This window comes from Pteropus vampyrus, unplaced genomic scaffold (assembly GCF_000151845.1).
Source record: "Pteropus vampyrus isolate Shadow unplaced genomic scaffold, Pvam_2.0 Scaffold63, whole genome shotgun sequence".
NCBI classification, from domain to species: Eukaryota; Metazoa; Chordata; class Mammalia; order Chiroptera; family Pteropodidae; genus Pteropus; species Pteropus vampyrus.
In genome coordinates, this window is record NW_011888844.1 from 2,047,865 (window position 1) to 2,072,205 (window position 24,341).

The 24,341-nt window shown below is 34.8% G+C and overlaps 1 protein-coding gene across 1 annotated transcript in view; it reads right to left on the reverse strand.

Moving 5' to 3' along the window:
* Positions 1-24,341, reverse strand: part of HDX (highly divergent homeobox) — a 180,034-nt gene that overhangs the window by 32,868 nt on the left and 122,825 nt on the right. Inside the window, exon 5 of the mRNA XM_011361148.1 lies at positions 23,503-23,649. Coding sequence (XP_011359450.1) covers positions 23,503-23,649 — 147 coding nt within the window. The remainder of the gene's footprint in view (positions 1-23,502; positions 23,650-24,341) is intronic.

Below are 24,341 nucleotides of genomic sequence, written 5' to 3' on the forward strand. Positions count from 1 at the left end.
TATCTTTTATATATTCGTAATGGCAACTACATACCAAAGATTCAGAACTGAAGTATAACATAAAACAAGAAGAACCAGAGGGAAAACCCACAAAACCCAACCAAAATAAAGAAAAAAGAAATACAAGGACAAGGAAGCAATGGAAACACTGTGATACCAGAAAGCAAAATATAAAATGGCTAAATTAAGAAGACCTGATATTTCAGTAATCACTGTAAATGTAAATGGACTGAACTCACCAATAAAAAGGCACAGTGTTGCAGACTGGATCTAAAAATAAAACCTAACCACATGCTGACCCCAGGAGACACATCTCAGTTACAGAAACAAATATAGACTCAAAGTAAAAGGGTGGAAAATGATATTTCAGCAATTGGCATTTAGAGAAAAGCAGGAGTAGCAGTATGAATATCGGACAAAATAGACTTCAAAATAAAAAAAAAATTAGTAAAGGAAGATATTGAGGGACACTTCATAATGATAAAGGGAATCATGCACCAAGAAGATATAACACTTATTAATATCTATGCTCCCTATCAGGGAGCCCCGATATATATAAAGCAATTACTAACAGGACTAAAGTGAAAAACAGACCAAAAAAAATATCATAATAGGGGATCTATATATCCCACTGTCAGATATGGACAGATCACCCAAACAGAAAATCAATAAGGACATAACATCCTTAAATGACACATTAGACCAACTGGACATAATTGACATTTATAGAGCCTTTCATTCCAAACTGCTGCTTATACATTCTTATCTATTGCACATGGAACATCCTCAAGGATTGACCACATACTAGGGCTCAGAGACAGCCTCAACAAATATAAGAGGGTTGAAATCATACCAACCATATTCTCTGGTCATAATGCTTTGAAACTAGAGATCAACTGTAAAAAGAAAGCGGAAAGACCCACAAATAAATGAAGATTAAACAACATGCTACTAAAGAATAAGAGGGTCAGAGAAGAAAAATAGTGATTAAGAGATACATAGAAAGAAATGATAGTGATGGTACAACAGATCAAAACTTTTGGGACACTGCAAAAGTAGTCATAAGAGGAAAATTCCTATCATTACAGCCTTACCTCCAAAAACAAGAATGAGCCCAAATAAACAACCTAAAGTTTCATCATAAAAAAAAACAACAAACAAACAAACAAAAAACAAAAAACAAAAACCTAGAAAAGGGAGAACAAATAAAGCCTAAAGCCAGTAGAAGCAATAAATAATTAAAATTAGAGTAGAAATAAATGAAATTAAAAACAAGCAAACAAACAAAAAAACAATAGAAAAAATAAATGCAACAGAGAGAGTTCTTTGAGGCTAATAAAATTGACAAATTCCTGTCTAGATTCACTAAAGAAAAAAGAGAAAATACACAAATAAACAAAATCAGGGATGAAAGAGAGGAAATCATGATAGACACAAAGGATTCATACAAGAATACTATGAAATATCATATAACACCAAATTTAATAACCTAGAAGAAATGGTCAAGCACTTAGAAAAACACAAACTTCCTACACTGAATCAAGAAGAACTGGAAAATCTAAATAGATCTATCAGGAGTATGGAAATTAAAACAATGATCAAAAAACTACCAAAAAATAAAAGTCCAGGACCAGAAGCCTTCAGCAGTGAATTCTACCAATCATGCAAAGAAGTTTTAATACCTATTCTCCTAAAACTCTTCCAAAGAATCGAAGAGTAGGCAATACTTCCCGACTCATTTTATGAGGCTAATACTACCCTGCTACCAAAACGTGGTAAAGATAACAAAAGAAAAGAAAACTACAGACCAATATCTCTCATGAATACAGATGCAAAAAACCTAAATAAGATACTAGTGAACTGAATACAGCAATATATTAAAAAGATTATATGCCATGATTAAGTGGGCTTCATCTCAGAGCCACAGGGATGGTTCAAAATTCACAAAATGATTAATGTGATACAGCACATAAATAAAATAAAGAATAAGAATCATATGATCATATCAATGGATGCAGAAAAAAGCCTTGACAAGATACGGCATCCATTTATGATCAAAACACTTAACAAAATCAATATTGAAGGAAAGCACCTTAACATAATAAAGGCCATCTATGACAAATCCTCAGCCGACATTATATATTATGGTGAAAAACTAAAAACTTTCCCTCTAAGATCAGAAACAAGGCAAGGCTGTCCACTATCGCCACTGTTACTCAATATAACATTAGAGGTCCTAGCAAGTGCTATTAGGCAAGATATAAAAGGCATCCAAATAGGAAACGAAGAACTCAAACTGTCACTGTTTGCAGATGACATGATTCTCTATGTAGAAAACCTTGAAAACTCCACAAGAACACTACTAGAAACAATAAGCAAATACAGGTAACTCTCTGGAAACAAAATCAATGTTCAAATATCCATAGCATTTCGATACTCTAAAAATGAAGCGTCAGAGAAAGAAGTGGAAAAAAATATTTCCTTTTGCAATTGCAACAAAAATAATAAAATACCTAGGAATAAATCTAATAAAATATGTAAAGGACCTATATAATGAAAACTATAAGACCCTATTAAAAGAAATTGAAGAAGATACAAAGAAATGGAAAGATATTGTTTTCTTGGATTGGAAGAATCAAAATAGTTAAAATGACCTTTTTACCTAAAACACTATAGAGAATTAATGCAATCTCCATCAAAATCTCATCAGCAGTTTTTAAAGATATACAACAACAACAACAAAATCATTAGATTTGTATGGAAGCACAAAAGACCTCGAATTGCCAAAGCCATCCTGAGAAAAAAGAATGAGGCTGGAGGAATCACTCTGCCCGACTTCTAATTATACAACAAAGCGACAGTAATCGAAATGGCATGGTATTGGCAGCAAAAAAGACACATGGACCAGTGGAACAGAATGGAAAGTCCAGAAATAAAGCCATATTTATATGGGCAAATAATTTTCAACAAAGAAGCCAAAAAAATACAGTGGAGAAAGGAAAGCATCTTCAATAAACAGTGCTGGGAAAACTGGAAAGCCACCTGCAAAAGAATGAAACTAGACTGTTGTCTATCAACACACACCAAAATTAAATCAAAATGGATTAAGGACCTGAATATAAGACCTGAAATAATAAAATTCATAGAAGAAAACATAGGAACGAAACTCAAGGACCTTGGAGTTAAAGAGAATTTTATGAATTTGACCTCAAAAGCAAGGGAAGTAAAAACTAAAATAAATGAATGGGACTACATCGAACTAAAAGGCTTCTGCTCAGCAAAGAAATTGTCAGCAAGGTAAAGAAAGAATCGTCCTTATGGGAAAATATATTTGCAAGTAACACCTCCGAGAAGGGCCTAATATCCAAAATATACAAAGAACTCAAACAACTCAATAATGACAACACCAACAAAAATAAATGATCCAATAAATAAATGGGCAGAGGACCTGAACAGACACTTCTCCCCACAGGACATACAAATGGCCAACAAATAAATGAAAAGATGCTCAACATTGCTAGCTATTAGGGAAATGCAAATCAAAACCCCAATGAAATACCATCTCACACCTGTTAGAATAGCTGTTATTAACAGGACAAGTACCAACAAGTGTTGGAGGGGATGCGGAGAAATAGGAATCTTTATACACTGTTGGTGGGACTGCAAATTGGTACAGCCACTATGGAAAACAGTATGCAGATTCCTAAAACAAACAAACAAACAAACAAACAAAAAAACTAAGAATTGATCTACCATATGATCCAGCAATCCCTCTACTGAGTATTTACCCCAAAGACTTGAAAACTCATATCTGAAAAGATATTTGCACACTGATGTTCATAGCAGCATTATTCACAGTGGGCAGGACATGGAAGCAACAGAAGTGTCCTACAATAGAAGACTGGCTAAAGAAGCTGTGGTACATATATACAATGGAATACTACTCAGCCATAAGTAAAGATGAAATACTGCCATTGTGACAACATGGATGGACCTCAAGGTAATCATGCTAAGCAAAATAAGCCAAGTAGAAAAAGTTGAAAACCACATGATATCACTTATATGTGGGATGTAAACCTAAAAGCAACAAATGAACTGGATAAGCAAACTGAGACTCATGGACATGGACAATAAACTATTTATTACCAGAGGGGAGGAGGGAGGGTGGATAGGAGAGTTAGATGGGGTAAGGGGGGTCAAATATGTGGTTAGAGAAAGAAATCTATCTATTGGAAGTGAACACACAGTGTAAATATATATATGCCTATTGTTAAAGTGTACAGCTGAAATTTATTGTATTTTGTTAATGAATGTCACCATAAAGAAATAAATAAATTGGGGTGGCTCCATAGTGTAGTGGTTAGCACGTCTGCTTTATATACATAAGTTCCTGGGTTCGTGCTCCAGGTGGAGTCACTGGCCAGGCCCCAGGGGGCGCCAGGCCCCTGTGGCGCCAGGCCCTGGTTGCACACCGAGAGCATGTGGGAGGAGACGCCCCACCTTCATTTTTTCCTACCAGTTCTTAAGGGGAAAATGGCAACATCCATAAGTCAGGGGTGGAAGTGGTGGTGGCGGTGGTGGGGATTAAAAAGGGGAAAAAGCAATCAATCAATCAATCAATCAATTAATTATTTAAAAAATTAATATGGTGCATTTGTTACAGTTGATGAGCTCATAGTAATATAGCATTAAGTCCAGAGTTTACATCAGTGTTCATTCCGCATTGTATATTTTATAGGTTTTGATAAATATGTAGCCATCATTACAGTATCATACAAAATAGTAGTTTCACTCCCCTAAAAATCCCCACTGCTCGATATATTCATCCCTCTCTCCCTCCCCACAAGTCTCTGTAAATCACTGATCTTTTTAATGTCTCTAGTTTTTTTGTTTGTTTGTTTGTTTGTTTGTTTGTTTTGCCTTTTTCAGATTGTCATATACTTGGAATCAAACAGTATGTAGCCTTTCACATTGTCTCCTTTCATTTAGGAATAGGCATTTAAGGTTCTTCCATATCTTTCATGGCTTGATAGCTCATTTTTTCCTACCATTGAATAAGATTTCATTATTTGATGGTAAAACTCACAAAAGTGTGAGAGTACCCCTATTATGGGACATGTGAAGTTTTTAACTCTCAGACTTGTCCACATGGAACCTCCAGCAATTTGTCAAGTACAGTTTAGGTTTTCCTACCACAGTACTGATAACTACAGGGGTTCTGCTTAAGTAAATTGCGATCCTCTATATTCACCTGCCTATTTCTCCAATTTGGGGGTAGATGTTTACCTTATGACCTAATGTACTTGATATATCTAATAAGAATTATTGATTCTTCAGTTTGGTCAGCTTTTTGCTTGGTATGAAAAAGTGGCAACTCCAAGCTCCTCACATGACAGAGTAGAAACCGGAAGTCCAATGTATTTTAAAATTTATTTTGAGATTTCCTCTTTGACTTGTGGATTAGTTAGAGACATGTTATATAACTTCCAAGAACTTGGAGGCATCCCTGCTATTTTTCTGTTATTGTCTTCTACTTTAGTTCAGTAGTGGCCAGGGACATATGCTGTATGATTTCATTTTTTTTTCAATTTATTGATATTTGTTTAATGGTCCAGAATGTGGTTTATCTTGATATGTGTTTCTTAGGCACTTGAAAAGAATATGTATGGTACTCTTGTTTGGTTGCATATTCTCTAAATGTCCATTATATTTTATTGACCAAGGTATGCTTTTATGGAGATAAAAAAAAGCTGTATATAATTAATGTATACAACTTGATTAATTTGGAGATAGTATACACCTGTAAAACCATCACCACAATCAATGTCATAAGCTTATTAAACACTTCCAACCTAGAATTCTGTATTTTATGAAATAATTTCCATCAAGAGATGAATGGATAAATAAAATGTGGTATATACATACAATAGAATGTTTCAGAATTTAAAAAAAGGGAATTCTGTCATTTGCAACAACATGAATGAACCAGGAGAACATTATGTTAAGACTTACCCTCTTAGCAAATTTTTAAGTATATATTATAGTGTTGTTGACTATAGGCACTATGCTATGCAACAGATCTCTAGGACTTATTCATCTTGTATAACTAAAACTTTGTGCACTTTGAGTACTACTTCCATGTTTCCCCCTCTCCTCATACCTTGGCAACTATCATTCCACCTTCTGCATCTATAACTATTTAGAATCATCATATAAGTGGTACCATGCAATATCTGTCCTTCTGTGTCTGATTTATTTCACTTAGCATAATGTCTGCCTGATTTATCTATGTTGTTGTAAATGACAGGATTTCCTTTTTGTGATGAACATTTTTTGGGTTGCTTCCATGTATTGGGTTTTGTGAATAATGCTGTAATGAACACGAGAGTACAGATATCTCTTCGAGATAGTGAATTAATATTCTTTAGATATGTAGGTGGATTTGCTGGATCATATGTTAATTCTATTTTTAGTTTTCTGAGGAAGTTCCATATGGTTTTCCATAGTAGCTGCACCAATTTATGTTCCCATTAACAATGTAGAAAAAAGTTTTCCCTTTTTTCTACATTCTTTCCAATATTTGTTAACTTTTATTTTAATAGTCATCCTAACAGGTTTTGATTTACATTTTCCTATTGATTAGTGATATTGACCATGTTTTCATATACTTGTTGAACATTTGTATATCTTATTTGGAGAAACATCTGTTCAGTTCCTATACTCATTTTTTAGTCAGATTATTTGTTCGTTGTTGAGTTAAAGGAGTTTCTTATATAGTTTGGATATTATCCTTTTATCAGATAACCAGTTTGCAAATATTTTCTCCCATTCTGTAGGTTGCCTTTTAATTTTGTTATTTCCCTTCCTGTGCATAAGCTTTTTAGTTTGATTTAATCTCACCTGCCAATTTTCACTTTTGTTGCCTGTACTTTTGATGTTATATCTAAGAAATTATTGCCAAGGCCAATGTCCAGAATCTTTTCTCCTATTTTTTTTTTTTCCTACTAGGGGGTTTATTGGTTTCAGGTCTTATATTTAAGTCTTTAATTCTGAGTCGATTTTTGTGTATAGTGTGAGATAAAAGTCCAATTTCATTCTTTTGCGTGTGGACATCCAGTTTTTCTAACAACATTTATTGAAGAAAGTGTCCTTTTCCTATTGTGTATTCTTGGCACCCTTGTCAAAAATCAGTTCACAGTTTATGTAATGATTTATGTTGAGGCTCTCCATTCTGTTCCATAATTGAATGTGTTTTTGAGTTCTTCTATGCCACTGATGATTTTCTATGTAATAACTCTATTATTTATTGAAAAAGGGTGATTTCATCACCAGTTTTATCAGTTGTCGCTTCACATATTTTGAAGCTCTGATATTTGGTGCATACACATTTAAGACTGCAATGTCTCCTGGTGGTTGGATCCTTTTTATCATGTGTAATGTTTCTCTTTGTCCCTGGTAATTTTCTTTGCTCTGAAGTCTACTTTGGAGTAGAACATGATAATACTAATATGCAACCATTTTCTAAATGTCTTTTTGTTGAAATGTGCATTATTATATGTTTGTATGTGTGTCACAGAGGGTACACTTTTCTATTAGAAATTCATTAATATGATACTAATGTATGATTCTTGCTTTGCAATGATTCCTATTTTATGCTATGAATTTTCTATCATTTTAATTTTAATTTGCATGTATCATTATATTTTAATTTCTTGAAAACAGCATAGACTTGGGTTATCTTTTAAAATCTAGTTTGCTAATCTCTGTTTTTTAATTGATAATTTTAGACCACTTAATTTTTTTCTATTTTTTAAAATTTTATTATTAGGCTCAAGTATACAGTACATTGGTTAGACATTTATATAGTTTATAAAAAGATCCCCCTAATTGCTCTTTCCTCTGGCTCTCCACCTAGCCATTAGATTAATGCTGACGGCATTCCATATGCCGTGCTCCCCATCTTCATAACCATTGAGCAACTACTAATTTGTACTTCTTTAGTCCTTCACATTTTTCCTTGCCCCCCAACTCTGCTCCACTCTGGCTGTCACCAGATTTTTCTCTATATTTGTGAGCCTGTTTTTGATTAGTTTGTTCTTTTTGTTTCTTAGATTCCTCATATAAGTGAAATCATATCTTCCTCTGTCTGACTTATTCATTCAGCTTAATAACCTCTAGGTCCACCCATGTTATTGTGAATGGTAGGATTTTAATTTTTTGTAAAGGCTGAGTAATATTCCATTGTATATATGAACCATAACTTCTTTATCCAATCATCTGTTGATAGGCATTTAGGTTGCTTCCATATCTTGGCTGTTGTAAATTGTGCTGCCATGAACATAGAGGTGCATATATCTTTATGAATTATTGTTTTGGATTTTTTGGATAAATATCCAGAAATGCATTGCTGGGTCAAAAGGTATATCTATTTTTAACTTTTTGAGGAATTTCCAGACTGTTTTCCATAGCGGCTGTACCAGTTTGCAATCCTACCAACAGTGTATGAGGGTTCTCTTTTCTCCATATTTTTGACAACACTTGTGGTTCTGACAGGTGTGAGGTGATATTTCATTGTGGTTTTAACTTGCATTTCTCTATTGATTAGTGACTCCGACCATCTATTCATATGTCTATTGGCCATCTGTATTTCCTCTTTGGAGAGATACCTGTTCAGGTCTTCCGCCCATTTTTTAATTGGATTTTTCTTTTTTTGTTGTCGTTGAGTTGTATGAGTTCTTTATATATTTTGGATATTAACCTCTTATCAGATGTATCATAAGCAGATATCTTCTCCCATTCAGTCGATTGTCTTTTGTTTTGTTGATGTTTTGTTTTGCTCTGCAAAAACTTTTAGTTTGATGTAGTCCAATTTACTTTTTCTTTTATTTTCCTTGCCTGAGAAGATATATCTAAAAAGAAATTACTAGTAGCAATATCGGAGAAATTACTGCCTATTCTTTCTCCTAGAAGTTTTATGGATTTGGGTCTTATATTTAAGTCATAATTCATTTTGAGTCTATTTTTGTATACGATGTAAGAAGGTGGTCCAGTTTATTTATTTATTTTTGTATCTGTACAATTTTTGCAGCACCATTTACTGAAGAGACTGTCTTTACCCCATTGTATATTCTTGCCTCCTTTATTCATGATTTTGATACATGTTTTTTTTCTTTTTAAACAAGTTCCTCCAACAATTCCTATAATACCTGGCTTCATGTTGATGAATTCCTTTAGTTTATTTTTATCTGGGAAGCTCTTTATCTGTCCTTGAATTCTAAATGATAGCTTTGCTGGATAAATTATTCTTGGTTGTAGATCCTGGGTTTTCATCATGTTGAATATTTTGTGGTAAGCCCTTCTGTCCTGCAGAGTTTCTTTTGAGAAATTAGTTGCCAGTCTTATGGACGCTCCCTTGTAGGGAACTAACTGCTTTTCTCTTGCTGCTTTTAAGATTCTCCCTTTGTATTTATTCTTTGGAATTTTAATTATGTTGTGTCTTGGTATAGGCCTCTTTGGGTTCCTGGTTTTGGGGACTCTCTTAGCTTCTTGGAGTTTTATATCTATTTGCTTCACCAGGTTAAGAAAGTTTTCCATCATTATTTCTTCAAATAGCTCTTCGATGTTTTGTTTTTCTTCTGATAGTCCTATGATATGGGTATTTTACATTTAATAGTGTCCCATAGGCTTCTTAAGTTATTATTATAGTCTTGGCTTCTTTTTTCTTGCCATTATGATTGAGTGTCCTTGGCTTTGCCATCTTCTATATAGGTCATTTGATCCTCTTCTTGATTCACTTTGTTTATTCCTTTGTTTATTCTATTTAATATACTTCTCATCTCAGATAATGTGTTCTTCATTTCTGACTGGTTCCCTTTTATAATTTCCATTTCCATATTTATGTTTTGTATCTCTTTGTTAAACTTCTCACTGAATTCATCCACACTTCCTGTAAGTTTATTGAGCATCTTTATAACCAGTGTTTTGAACTCTGCATCTGTTACATTGCTTGACTCTATTATTCCTGGATCTCTGTTCTGTTTTCTCATATGGTTTCTGCTTCTTAGTCGTCGCATTTGGGCTGCTTTTCTGTGTTTGTTTCTATGTATTAAGCAAAGTGCCTAAGTCTTCCAGTCTTATCAACATGGCTTTTCTAGTAGGTGTCCACTGGCACAGTTCTGAGAGGGTTTCAGCTGCAGGCTAAGTTTAGCCCTAGCCTGTGCCCCTCCGGGGTCATCTGTTAAAATTCAACAAGCAATCCACAGATAACTGTGCTTATAGTTGCCTCAGGAAACTACACCAGAAACAGCGGTCAGCTGCCACCAGTATGAGTCTTGCTGCTGCTCAGCAAGTGTCAGAAGACGTGCCGAGGACACAACTGAATGTGGCTTGGATGGGTTTGTGAGCTGGGGCAGATGCAGTTTCAGGGAATCCTCTGGGCGGAGTGACTTCTGTTATCCAGTTTGATGACGCCTCTGTATGGCAGCACTATGTCTGCACACTAGGAGGGGGTAGGGCTCAAAAAAGGAGCAATAGATACCTCCAGCACTTCTTCCTGATAGAAAGACTCACCTCCAGCCCTCACTTGGACAACTCAGTGTCTCCCTATAAATCCCTGGTGACCCCCGAGTGGCCGACCAGGTGCTCGTGCTCAGAGCAGTCTGTAATGGTGAAAATCCAGTCGTGAACACGGCCCCTTTAAGAAGTGTCTGCAGCTGCTGGCTGCAGCTGCCATAGCCTCTGTCCCACTCAGCCACCAGGGACTGACTCGTGTCTTCACTCGCTCCTACCTCCAAATGTTGCAGGTGATTTCTTATTTCTCTCCTTAGTTGTAGTGCTTCTGTTCAACTAGTCCGCCAGGCAACTCTGCTTGCTGTTTGCTCCATGTTTCCATCTCAACTTTGATATGGTTGCAAGAGGGGAAGAGAGAAACTTCTGTCATCCACACCATTTTGCCCATTTCTCCACCATGCTGTTTTGATTACTGTAGCCTTGTAGTATAGTTTGATATCAAGTAGTGTGATATCTCTTACTTTGTTCTTCTTTCTCAAGATTACTGTTGCTATTTGGGGTCTTTTATGGTTCCATATAAATTTTAGGATTATTTGTTCTAGCTCTCTGAAAAATGCCATTAGCGTTTTGATAGGGAATGCCTTGAATCTGTAGATTGTTTTGGGTAGTAGGGCCATTTTAGTAATGTTGATTCTTCCTACCTGTGAGTATAGTATATGCTTCCATTTATTTGTATCTTCTACAATTTCTTTTTTTTTTTCAATGACATAGATTTCTGAGAATAGGACTTTTACCTCCTTGTTTAATTTGACTCCTAAGTATTTTATTGTTTTGATGCATTTGTAAATAGGATTGTTTTCTTAATTTCTCTTTCTGAAAGTTCATCATTGGTATATAAAAATGCCACTGACTTCTGAATATTTATTTTGTAACCTGCTACTTTACTGAATCTATTGATCAGTTCTAACAGTGTTTTAGTGGAATCTTTAGGGTTCTCTCTATATAGTATCATGTCATCGGCAAATAGCGAGAGTTTTACTTCTTCCTTTACAATTCGGAGGCCTTTTATTTCTATTTCTTGTCTTATTGCTGTGGCTAAGACTTCCAATACAATGTTGAAGAGGAGTTGTGAAAGTGGGCATTCTTCTCTTTTTCTCGATCTTAAGGAAAATGCTTTTAGCCTTTCCACATTGAGTATGATGTTAGCTGTAGGTTTGTCATATATGACTTTTTTTATGTTGAGGTATGTTCCCTCTATTCTCACTTTGGTGAGAGTTTTATTTATCTATTTTTTGTTTGTTTGTTTTTATGATAACATTGGTTAACAAAATCCAAAAAGTTTCAGCTGTACACTTTAACAATAAGGCATATATATGTTTACACTCTGTGTTCACCTCCCATAGTTAGATTTTCTCTGTCACCACATATTTGACCCCCTTTATCCCATCTACCTCTCCCCTACCTCCTACCCTCTAGTAACCACTAGTCTATTGTCTATGTGCTGAGAGTTTTTATCATAAATGGATGCCGGATTTTGTTGAACACTTTTCCTGCATCTATTGATATGATCATGTGATTTTTATCTGTTGATTTGTTATGTGGTATATCTCATCCATCGATTTTCCGCAGGACATTTAAATTTAATGCAATTATTGCTCTGTTATGGCTTATGCATATCATTTTATTTTTGCTTTGTTCTTTGTATTTTCCCCTCCTGCATTTCTATGGGTTATTGAACATATTTTAGAATTCCATTTTGATTTATCTATAAAATTTTGTTCTGTATCTCTTAGTATAATGTTTTAGTGGTTGCTCTAGGATATATTTATATAGCTGTCTATCTATATATCATCTATCTTTTGACAGACTTCCACAAGGGGATGGAAATCCAGATTCTCGACTTGGCTTCCATTGACACTGGATGAATGAGGAGATTCTTTTCACTCTTGAGTGGACTTGGGTCCCCACTATCTCCACTAGGTCTCCTCTAACACTACCTAAATGAGATAGGGGGTTCCTCATTACTTTTAGGTGGGGGTGGGGTGAAAGTCTACTGAAATAGCAGGGGAAGGAAGGTGGAGGGATTTTAATGTCCAGCTCTGCCTCTTTCTTCTCTGACATTGGTCTGTGAGTGGTTGGGGTATCTAGCTGTGGCCTGGTGACGGCACATGTATGAGTCCTCCATTTGGCCTTTTCTGGTAGGGGTGGTGTGTAGTAGCAGTTTTTTTCTGTGGTATTTGGCTGGAGTCAAGAGGTGATTGTCTAAACATTTTCTTTCTTGCTAAGTTGTCCTTTTCTTGGTTCTCTGGCAAGAGAAAACAGACTTCTCTTGGATTTTTGTTTGTTTGTTTGTTTGTGCCTATTGATGCTTCTGGCTTGTTCGCTTCTCAAATATCCAATCTGGGGTATATGAGGCGTAAAGAAAACTCAAGAAACTCACTACTGTGTCATTCCTCAGGTCCTGTGGTTCCTAACAAATGTAACTTCTTTCAACCTTCAAAGTCTTCTTACATTGGTTATAGGTAATGTCTAGAGATTTTAGCTGTACTTAGTGGGAAGATTAGGAAAAATTATGTGTACTCCATTTTTTGGAAGCAGCAGTCTAAAACCAATTTTATTCTCAAATTTCTCATTCAATCTTCAAAAAGCTCATTATATATTACTAGAATTTGTAACTGTTATAGTTTTGCGATGCCAATCTACAGTGCAAGAAGAATTCTCAAAACCTGTATATTCTCTTTTAGTGAAGAAAGCAATTCAATAGCATTTAATATTTTTGGCTCTAAATTTGATTATGATACCCTTTCTTTGTATACTGAGTAGAATTTCTTTATACAACAAGGTCCATATGAATACAAAGCCACTTTAGATATTCTCTAATGTAAATAAAAATAATAATGAAGTTAACTTTATATTTGGTAAGATTTTGAAAAAAGTGTGCAGGGGAAAACAGAACTATTCAATTAACTCAAGAAAATTAATTTTCTTTATATTTGTTGGCGGCATTGTCCCTTCAAATTCAGGAAATGCAGTACCTTGGACGTATTTAGTAGTCAATGTGAAGTCTGAAACACACAGTTTGTTTTGTAGACTCCCAAGTGAAAATTACCCAGCAGAAAAGAAAAAAAAATATTTCTGGATATTACTTTTCCTAGCTTTGCTAACTTCTCTCATAGGGGAAATACTAGTTTAAAGAGTGTAGTTCTATTTCAGTTTCCCATTACATGTTCTCATTGAGAATGAACTGCTAAGTTTCAGAAAAAGTAAAGAACCACAAGTTCTTAGTAAAGCTCCATGAAATTGTCATGTACTTTCTCTGTTTCCACTCTTTGAATACTGATGCTTATCAAATTCTAAGGGCAGAATCTTCTCTTTTATAATAATCCTAGTTCTGATCTTTGTGAAAATGATGATGTGGGCAAAAGGAGAAAAGAACTAGTTTCCTTAGGGAACTTCTTGTTTCCTTTGTGTCAAAAAAGTTTATGATGAGAGAAGAAAACAAAATGTAGAAACCTGTTTCTATGCATCTTCAACTTCTTTTATATCCTTCTTGGGAGAGACGAGTGATTATGGAATGTACAGTGATGAAGGTGAAATAATATGTGGTATGAATATTGATATTATGTGAAATTTTATTGCATAGTAGGGCTAAAATAGTTTCTCTTTGGATAGTCCTGAAAATTGGAAAGCACTGGGAAATTATTCAATATATAAACACAATGCTATATATTTTTTACATTTTCAAAGACTTATAGATGATGGAAATAATCTTAGATGCCAAGTAATCTAAAGTTTCATTCAATGTAAAAGTCCCTTCTTCAACATTTTAGATGGGTGGCTATTCAGTCTTTGCATGAAAACTTCATCAATATGAAATATATTACTTTGCAAGGTTCCCTAGTCCAGTTTGTGTATAGTTTGTTTTTTTTTTTTAAATATTTTCCCTTAAACTGAACCAATATCTATTGCTCTATTAATTCTAGGCATTTGTTCCAAATATTCATTCTGGTTTCACTTCATCCCCAAACCCTCTTCTACATTCCAGCTATCAATTACGTAAAGAATATTTTTTCTGTGTTTCAAATTAAACACCCTTATTTTTTTTAAATATGCAGTTTTCAACCATTTTATATAACCTATGAGCAAATTATTTTATCACTCAGGGCCTCATATTTTGTATTTGAGGAAACTAAAAAGTGAGAAAATTGTTTTCCAAATTTTCAGTTCCCTAGATAATCTTTGTCCCTCTACGACGCTCATAAATCTATAGAATAATACTATATCTTTCCAACCAGAACTCTTATATATTGACAGCACAAATATAATGGGTATTAGAAATTAGAACTCTCAAGTCCTATACACTTCTAAGTATATTTCTATTAAAATAAAATGAAACAATATTTTAAATTGCTGTTATTTTGAATGTTTATTATATATTTGTATTCTGTGTATGCTATACACAGAGGACACACATTTCTATTAAACATTCATTCATTCCACAAATATTACTGAATATCAACTGTGAACTAAGTACCAAGTACTGTTCTAGTGCTGGGAATACAGTAGTAAAAAAGCAAGCATGATATATATCTTCATGGAATTTAAACTTACAATTTAGTAGAAGTATAGACAATAAGCAAAGAGACAAGAAAATATAAATTACAATATATGACCAAGTATTATGAAAGGAAGATCCACCTAGAATATTTAGCCACAATGACATTGTGTAGTGAAGTCTTTTCCAAAATTACCTGATTATAAGAATTATTAGAAAGGAAGCATACACATTCTCAGATCCTTCCTTGAAAATCATGATTTAGTAGGTCTGGTAAGATGGGGTGACTGTATTTTTAAGAAATATGCAAGTTAATTCTTATGACAAACCATATACTGATGAAGCAGAAATGCAAATAATGTTAAACTGGTAATAAAGAGATCTGGCCTCTAGCCATTGACTTGCTGTGTGACCTTGAGCAAGCCATTCTTCTACCTATTCCATTTTTTTTCTTAAAATAAGAGCATGCAATTCAAGTTCAACATACCCACCAGCTTTGAGTCAAGGTCTATGGTAATTAACAGAGTACTATTATTTGTTTTGCACACACATTGGGGGTGGAGGGTTAGATCCAATGCAAAAAGAAAAGCAAAAACAGTATAAGTGAAAAACATTCTTTTATTTAAAGATATTTCAAATCTAACCATGCTCCTTGGAAAATAAACATAATCTAGAATGTAAAAAAGTATATCTGTTTTCATGAAATTTATTTGTCCTTTGAAATGTATTTCAATCATTTAAATGTGTTGTTTATATAAATATTTGACCACACAGAAGTAAATTTTGACATGTGTTTGCTATAATCCAAATACAGATGGAAAGGGTAGGCATTAAACTGAACTATAGAGAGAAAGAAGAGGAAACTCAAACATTTATTGAGAATTTATAGTGCTTTATACTTATTACCACATATATTATCTCAAAACAACCTTCTGTTATATTATCTCCACTTATTGTTAACTGAAGCACAGATATTAAAAAAAAAAATGTGACCATGCTAAATTGTAAGTTCCTTAGGAGACCTGTATTCTTTTCATGGCAACTAGAAGAATTCTGGCATATACTAGGTGTTTAGTTTACCTTTGATGAATGAATAAGTCAAAAAATAATAGGCACTAACCTGGGAATGACATTCAAAGTTAAAGGAATATATGACCATAGTAGCACTCAATATGGTCAGAATAAAATATGCTGTTTGCTTCTTAGATTTTTTAGAAGTATAGGATATAACAAAGAAACATGCATCTAAAATTTTCAAATAATACCACAAGTAATGGTTAACTGAGGCAAAGTTCATTTTGGTGATCAATAACTAGAATGTTCCTGAGGCAAAGTTCATTTTAGTGATCAATAAGTAGAAGGTTTATTAGACTTAAAAACATCTACATAATTTCTTGTGAAATCTCAAGAATATATTTATGTGGCAAACATATTCTTCATTGGAGTTAATTTACCAAATATTACAGAAGAGGCCCTCTTTTTTTAATTATATATATACATATATATATATACATATATTATATATATATGTATATATATTTTCAATTATAGTTGGCATACAATATTACATTAGTTTTAGGTGTACAACATAATGATTAGACATCTGTATATCTCACAAAGTGATCATTTCAATAAATCTAGTACCCATCTGACACCATACATAGTTATTACAATATTGTTGACTACATTCCTTATGCTATCATTTGTACTTCCATGAGTATTTCGTAACTACCATTTTGTACTTCTTAATCCCTTCTCCCTTTTTCACCTATGCCTCCCAAACCCCCTCCCATCTGGTAATCCTCAAAATGTTCTCTGTATCTATGAGTTTGTTCTTTGGATTCCATATGTGCATTAAATCATATGGCATTTGTCTTTCTCTAATCGACTTACCCCACTCAGCACAATGCCCTTTAAGTCCATCATGAAATATCTTTTTCTATCCCTTTACTTTTAGTTTGTGTGTGTTTTTTAATCTGTAGTGAGTCTCTTGTAGGCAGCATATGTAAGGGGCTTGTTTTCTTATCCATTCAGCTACCCTATCTTTTGATTGGAACATTTAATCCTTTATCATTTGAGGTACTTGTTGATAGATATGTACTTATTGACATCCTTTATCCATATTTTTGATACATTTTTTTTTTCTTCTTCGAGACACCCCTTCAACATTTCCTGTAATGCTTGCTTGGTGGTAAGGAACTCCTTTAGCTTTTTCTTGTCTGGAAAGCTCTTAATCATTCCTTTGAATCCAAATTAAAGCTTCGCTGGGTAGAGTAATCTTGGTTGTAGGGTTCTTCTTTTTCATCACTTTGAAAATTTTGTACTGAGCCTTTCTGGCCCGCAAAGTTTCTGTTGAAAAATTGGCTGACAGTCTTATGGGAGCTCCCTTGTAGGTAACTAAATGCTTTTCTCTTGCTGCTTTTAAGATTCTCCCTGTCTATAACCTTTGGCATTTTAATGATGATGTGCCTTGGTGTGGGCCTTTATGAGTTTATCTTGTTTGGGACTCTCTGAGCTTCATGTGGTTGTAAGTCTATTTCTTTCACCAGGTTAGGGAAATTTTCAGTCATTATTTCTTGAAATAGGTTTTCAATTTCTTCCTCTCTCTCTTCCCTTTCTGGTACCTCTGTGATGTGAATGTTGGCATGCTTGATGTTGTCCTAGAGGCCCCTTAAACTGTCTTTATATTTTTGGATTTGTTTTCTTTTTGCTGTTCTGATTGGGTGTCTTCTGCTACCCCATCCTCTAAATTGCTGATTTGAGCCTCTGCTTCATCTAATCTGTTGATTCCTTCTAATGTACTCTTCACCTCAGATATTGCATTCTTCATTTCTGACTGGTTCCTTTTTATATTTTCCATCTCCAGTTTTATGTTTTTATCTCTTTGTTAAAGTTCTCACTGAGTTAATCTATTTTTCCCGTAAGTTCATTGAGCATCTTTATAACCAGTGTTTTGAACTCTGCATCTGTTAGATTGCTTGTCTCCACTTTTAATTCTTTTTCTGGAGTTCTGTTCTGTTCTTTCATGGACATATTTCTTTGTCTTCCCATTGTGGCTGCCTCCCCATGTTTGTTTCTATTTAGTAGGTAAGGCTCCTAAATCTCCCAGTCTTAGTAGAGTGGCTTTATGTGGTTGGTGTCCTGTGGAGCCCAGTGGCTCAATCTTTCCTGGTTACCTGAGTGAGGTGCTCAAGGAGTGTCCCTTGTGTGAGTTATGTGTGCCCTCTTGGTGTAGTTGAGCCTTGGTTGCTGTTTGCATGTCTATGGGAGGGATTAACCCTTGGGTTAATTGGTATTGAGGACTGGTCAGGGAGGTACTGATCCTATGGAGCAGGATTCACTTTAGCAGGGCTCTGGTGCCTGCCCTGTCTGTCCTTTGGATATGTCCTCCTCAGGTGCAGCCCTAGGTGGTGGTCTGACTCCATAGCAGGTTGAAGCAGGCCAAGGGCTTCCTGGGAGGAGCCCAGCTGCAGGCCAAGTTCAACCACAGCCTGTGTACTTCTGGGCCACCTGGCAAGAGTTACCAAGCAATCTGCATATGGCTGCCTCCCATGCTTGGTTTATAGATGCCTCGAGAGGCCAAGCCAGAAACTGAGGTTAGCTGCCACTAGTGCTGGGCTTGGAGCTGCTCAGCAGAAGATATGTGGCATGCCAAGACCAGATGATGCTTCTTTGGGTTTTGTGAGCTTTTGAGAGATTTTAGGAAAGTCCATAGCATGAGCTGATGCAGACCATTTGTATGGAATAAACCAGTGGAGGTGGCTTGGGTGGGCCCACAGGTTGGAAGAAGCAGAATCTCAGGGAATCCCCTGGGTGGAGTGACCTGTGTTATCCAGGTTGGTTGAGACTCAGGTATGGTGGCCGCCTGCATCCGCAAGCTGGGAGGTGGGAGGGCTCAACCAAGAAACAATGGATATTGCCAGCACTTCTGTCTAGGAGAGAGCCGCCCCTCCAGCCCTTGCCCTGAAGCCTGACAACTCAGTGTCTCCCCGTATATCCTTGGCTCTCCTTGAGCAGCTGATCCAGTGCTGGAATTCAGAGTGAGTGAGTCTCTTTAACAGGAACATCTGTGACTACTGCAGTCCTCTCACTTAGCCACAATCTCTGCTGGTTTTTCACAGCCAGAGATCATGGGGACTTCTCTTCACAGCACAGGAACCTTGGGCTGGGGACCCAGTGTGGGGCCAGGACCCCTCACTCCCCAGGTGGGAGAGGGAGCTCTGCAGTCAAGACAGCTCTCCCGTTTTTCGATCACCACACGTGGTTGTGGGACTGGACTGTTTCGCATCTTCACCTCTCCTACCAGTTTTGAGGTGACTTCTTATGTTTGTCCCTAGTTGTAGGGCTTCTGTTCAGCCAGACCTCAGGCGACTCCTAGTCATGATTGTTCTGTATTTTTGTTATAATTTTGATGTGGTCGCAAGAGGAGGCATGTACAACATCTAGCTTCTATGCCATCTTGGCCAGTCTCAGAAGAAGTCCTCTTTCAACACATCAACTTTTCAAATTTTCTCGCTGCCATGGGCATGCTTACATTTTGAGAAATTACTAGAAACAAAAGGGTAGTAAGCAATTCCTTATTCTTTCCTGTAGTAGAAGTTATACCTAGACTTAAGCAAGAAGAAAATGGTATCACATTTTTTTTTCTGTATGTTAGGACTTTCTGCAGGGATTAAGGGCATTGTATATATCAATGGCTGAGAGTCCCAATATCAATGGCTTTGGCCATTATTATTATTTTTTTTAACAATAATTATGTCGAAAACCTGATGGTATTGAAGAAAATCCTAGGTAGGAACCTTGTGGATATCTTATCTTTCAGTTTTAAAGAGTATGTTTTTAGGAACACTCTGTCCCTGTCTCCTCTGTCCTGCAGTACAGGATATCAAGGAGCCCTTATGGCAGCCCATGGTGCCTGAAAGCTTCTGTCATAGCACATGGTGTTTATTTTTGTCAGTGGCAGATTGAATATAAACAAAAATAAAAAAAAAAGTAGAAAAGTTGGAAGATAAACTTGAGGATATCTTACAGAAAGTATGGCAAAAAGACAAACATGTTAAAAATGGAAATCTCAAGGTTACAGTTGTGTTCTGAGTACAGAATAGCCAATACAGATTGTACCAGATCAGAGATTCCAGGAGAAGATTCTTCAAGATGATAAAATTGTTACATTACCAAATGTGTATAAATATATTGGGAGGGGGTGTATACAACTGAGGAAGAGTTTCAGGATAAATTAGTAGTAAGTAACTAGAAAATTAAGCAAACAAACATACAAAAAATAAAACTAAGTAAATAATAAACTCCGAGGGAAAAAAATAATGTTATTCATAAAAAGACAAATAATAAAATATTATATAATTAAGATGTGGAAACATTTACATAATCATAATAATGTTAACACTGAATATCAAACATTAATCAAAATATAAAATAACTATACTGGGAGAATGAGAAGAGAAGTATACATGTAGGTGAATAAATCAATGAAGAGATCTTGAAAGACTTGGGGCGGGGGAGGAAGCCTCGAATTTCATAGTGGAAAATCAATCAACAATGTCTAGCACTGAAAAATCAAAAAGTAGTAATAAAAACAGATGATAGATGCTGGTATTCCTCAATATCTGTCTTCTCTATCTTCCAGAATAATAGAACTTTAGCTTGGGTACATGGCATCCCACAATATAACTACATTTGCAGCTTCCCTCATAATTAAGTATGACCATGTGTGTCATCTTAGACAATGGGATATAAGTGAACGTGTCTTCTGGCAGTTTCTGGGAATCTCCTTTAAAAGATAGCTGGTACACAATGTCCATTCTTTCTCCCCATCTCTGTCATGCCATCTGTACTATAAATGACATAACTTTGGACCTTGAGGACAAGGGCTACATTTTAGGGATGGCAGAATGGAAGGTGGAAGGCACAAAAGCTTCTGACAACTTCACAGGGCAGAACTGCCATGCCAGCTCTAAATTGGACTTGTACTTGGAATTGAAATACCTTGTCTAAGCCAATGTTATTTAGAGTCTTTCTGTTACTCACAGCAAAGCCTAATTCTAATTAATTCAGCACATTATTAACAGATGGAAGTAAATACCAAAGGTATCATCTAAAAGGTGGAAATTGGTTGACTATGGTCGTTGTGAAATGATAGGAAGGAAGGAGTGAAGAATGATGATTTTGCTGCAAGTTCTACAGAACTTGAATCCTTCAGCTATGTGCATGTATAACTTTGATTTAATTTTTTTTTAAGAATGACAATTAGAACAAAAACACATACTCTGCATTTTTCTATTCTTAGTTTTTGCTTAGGTTCCTCATACCATGATCCCACTCCACTTTCTCTTTCTTCATTTCTATTCTTGTGTCATCCCTCTAGCTAGATTTCAAGTGCCTTAAAAATACGAAAGGTGTCTAATGTTTCTCTATTTCCTTGTTAGTATATGTAACACAGCATACACAGTAAATACAGGATTTAATTTGATTTCTTACCTGGCTCCTAACAAAATGAAAAGTAGGACTTTGAACAGGACAGTATTTTGAGATATTTATTTGTTTGTTTGTTTGTTTGTTTGTTTGTTTATAAAATTATTGGGGTGATACTTGTTAATAAAACCAAAAGTTTTCAAGTGTACAATTCAATAATACGTCATATGCATGTTGCATTGTGTGTTCACCACCCAAAGTTTTATTTCCTTCCATCACCAAATATTTGACTCCTTTTTATCCTTATCTACCTCCCTCCTCCCTCCTACCCTTTGGTAACCACTAATCCACAGTCTGTGTCCATGAGTCTCTGTTTGTTTGTCATGTTTGTTGCTTTCAGTTTTCTATTCCACATATGAGTGTTTGAGAAAGCTGCGATCTATGACTTCTCCCTAAACGTCTCCCTCTTTCTTCACGTATGCAAGAGAAAATGAAATGCTTTATTTCTTCTAGAAGAGCTCTGCGTTTTGTCTCTTGTTCTTCAATAGTACTTCCTTCTTTATAATCTGGGATGACCCTTCAGTGTGAGCTGAAGCCTATTCATATTTGCTCATAAGAGCCAATTTTTGGCATCACTTCTGAACTCCACATTGAATGAATCATAGAATTAGCCATGGTGGAAATCTTTGTACCAGGGAAATCAGCATATGCTTTTCCTTAAAGCTGATTGTTAAATACTTACCAGTACACCACTGCCACTATCTAAATCGTATATCAACATCTTTCAAACAGAAAGTAAACTAATGTACCCATGACTAATATAATTTTTCAATCTATCATTCATTACATAATATATTACATATATTTCAGATCACTTCATGTAATTTTTAAAAGTGTTATATTTAAAATGGAGATATATTTAAAATGGAGATATATTTAAAATGCCATATAATTAATTCATTTAATGTATACAATAAAAATGTTTTTAATATATTCATGGAGTTATGCAACAATCATCACTATCTAATTCCGGAACATTTTTATCATGCCAAAAAATACCTTAGACCCATTAGCAGTCACTCTCCATTTCCAGCTACACCCACCCCTTGGCAACCATTAATCTACTTTCTGTCTCTATGAATGTGTCTATTCTGGACACTTCAAATAAACAGAATGACAAAATTTTGTGGTCTTTTGTGACTGAATTCTTTCATTTAGCACAATGTTTTTAAGATTCATCTATTTTGTAGCATGTTTCGGTATTTCATTCCTTTACATGTCTCTATAATATTCCATTACACTCATATGTCACATTTTGATTACTCATCTACTTGATGGACATTTGTTGTTGTTTTTTTTTTTTCCACTTTTTGACTCTCGTAAATAATGCTGTTATGAACATCCATGTATAAGCTTTTGAGTGGATATACGTTCCATTTATTTTGGGTATATATCTAAGAGTGGAATTGCTGAGACATATGATAACTCTATGTTAAAAATTTTGAGGAGTGTTTTCTAAAGTGGCTAAAACATTTTATATTTTCACCAGAAGTATATAATGGTTTAAATTTCTCCACATCCTAGACAACACTTGTTATCTGTTTTTTGTTTGTTTGTTTGTTTGTTTGTTTTTATTCTAGCTATCATAGTAGGTAGTAAGAGGTATCTCATTGTGGTTTTAATTTCCATAATGACAAGTAATGCTGAACATATTTTTGTCTGTTTATTGGCCATTTGTATATCTTCTTTGGATAAATGTCTATTCAAATTCTTTGCCCATTTTTTAAACTGTATCATTTGCCTTTTATTATTGAGATGTAAGAGTTCTTTACATACTGTAGATACAAGTTCCTTATAAAATATATGATCTGAACGTATTTCCTCTCATTATGTGGGTTATCTTCTTCACTTTACTGATAGTATTATTTACAGTGCTCCATATAATTTTTTAAAGCTTTCATTTATGATACTCATCAATTACACCATGAAAATCGTTAAAAGTGTCTTACCCGAACTATTTCACAGTCAACATTTAATTCAGTTGCAACTGCTTCAATTTTCTCTCTACATACAGAGCCAAGGCTGGTCATGCCATTATCCCAGTACTTCTTAAGAGTGGCTAAGTCCCGGTCACTGAACTGAGTACGGTCTTGCAGCTGTAAAACACATTTTAAAAATTAGAATAATCAAAAGAAATAACATTATAAATAGGATCATCATGGTGAGATATGCTAAATTATTTTCAACACATAACGGTAGCTAAATTAATTTCATAATTCTTACTCTCTGTTCCTCCATTTTGAAATGGGCATTTTCATGATATTTATTTCTATAACATGAAAATGGACTAGAACAAAACGAATAAAATATTTTAACTGTTAGCAATTAAACAATGTAGATTTTAAATAGTTATAATAGCACAAATAATTCACATCATTGTAGAAAATACAGATAAATTTTAAAAATAAGAAATTTCGATCACTCACAATCCTGGAAATATCACTTGTTAACATTCTAATGCATATACTTTCAATCTCTTTACGCGATGCATATATTCACAATCACACTACATACATTTCAAAAGTAATGTATGATCACAATACTGTTTTGCCTGTCTTTTGATAAGTTCATCTAGATTTGCCATACACATAGGTCTTCTACTAATGTTATAATTAACAAAAAAGGTAAATAAGATAAATGTAAGAAGATAATGGAGCCCTACGAAAACAATCATGTTTATGAGCTTCGGTAAGTTCCATAATAAGTCTAACCATTTGTTCTTAGATATTTTGTTTTGTTTTGTTTTTATTTATTTTTATTTATTTATTTTATTATTATGATAAAATTA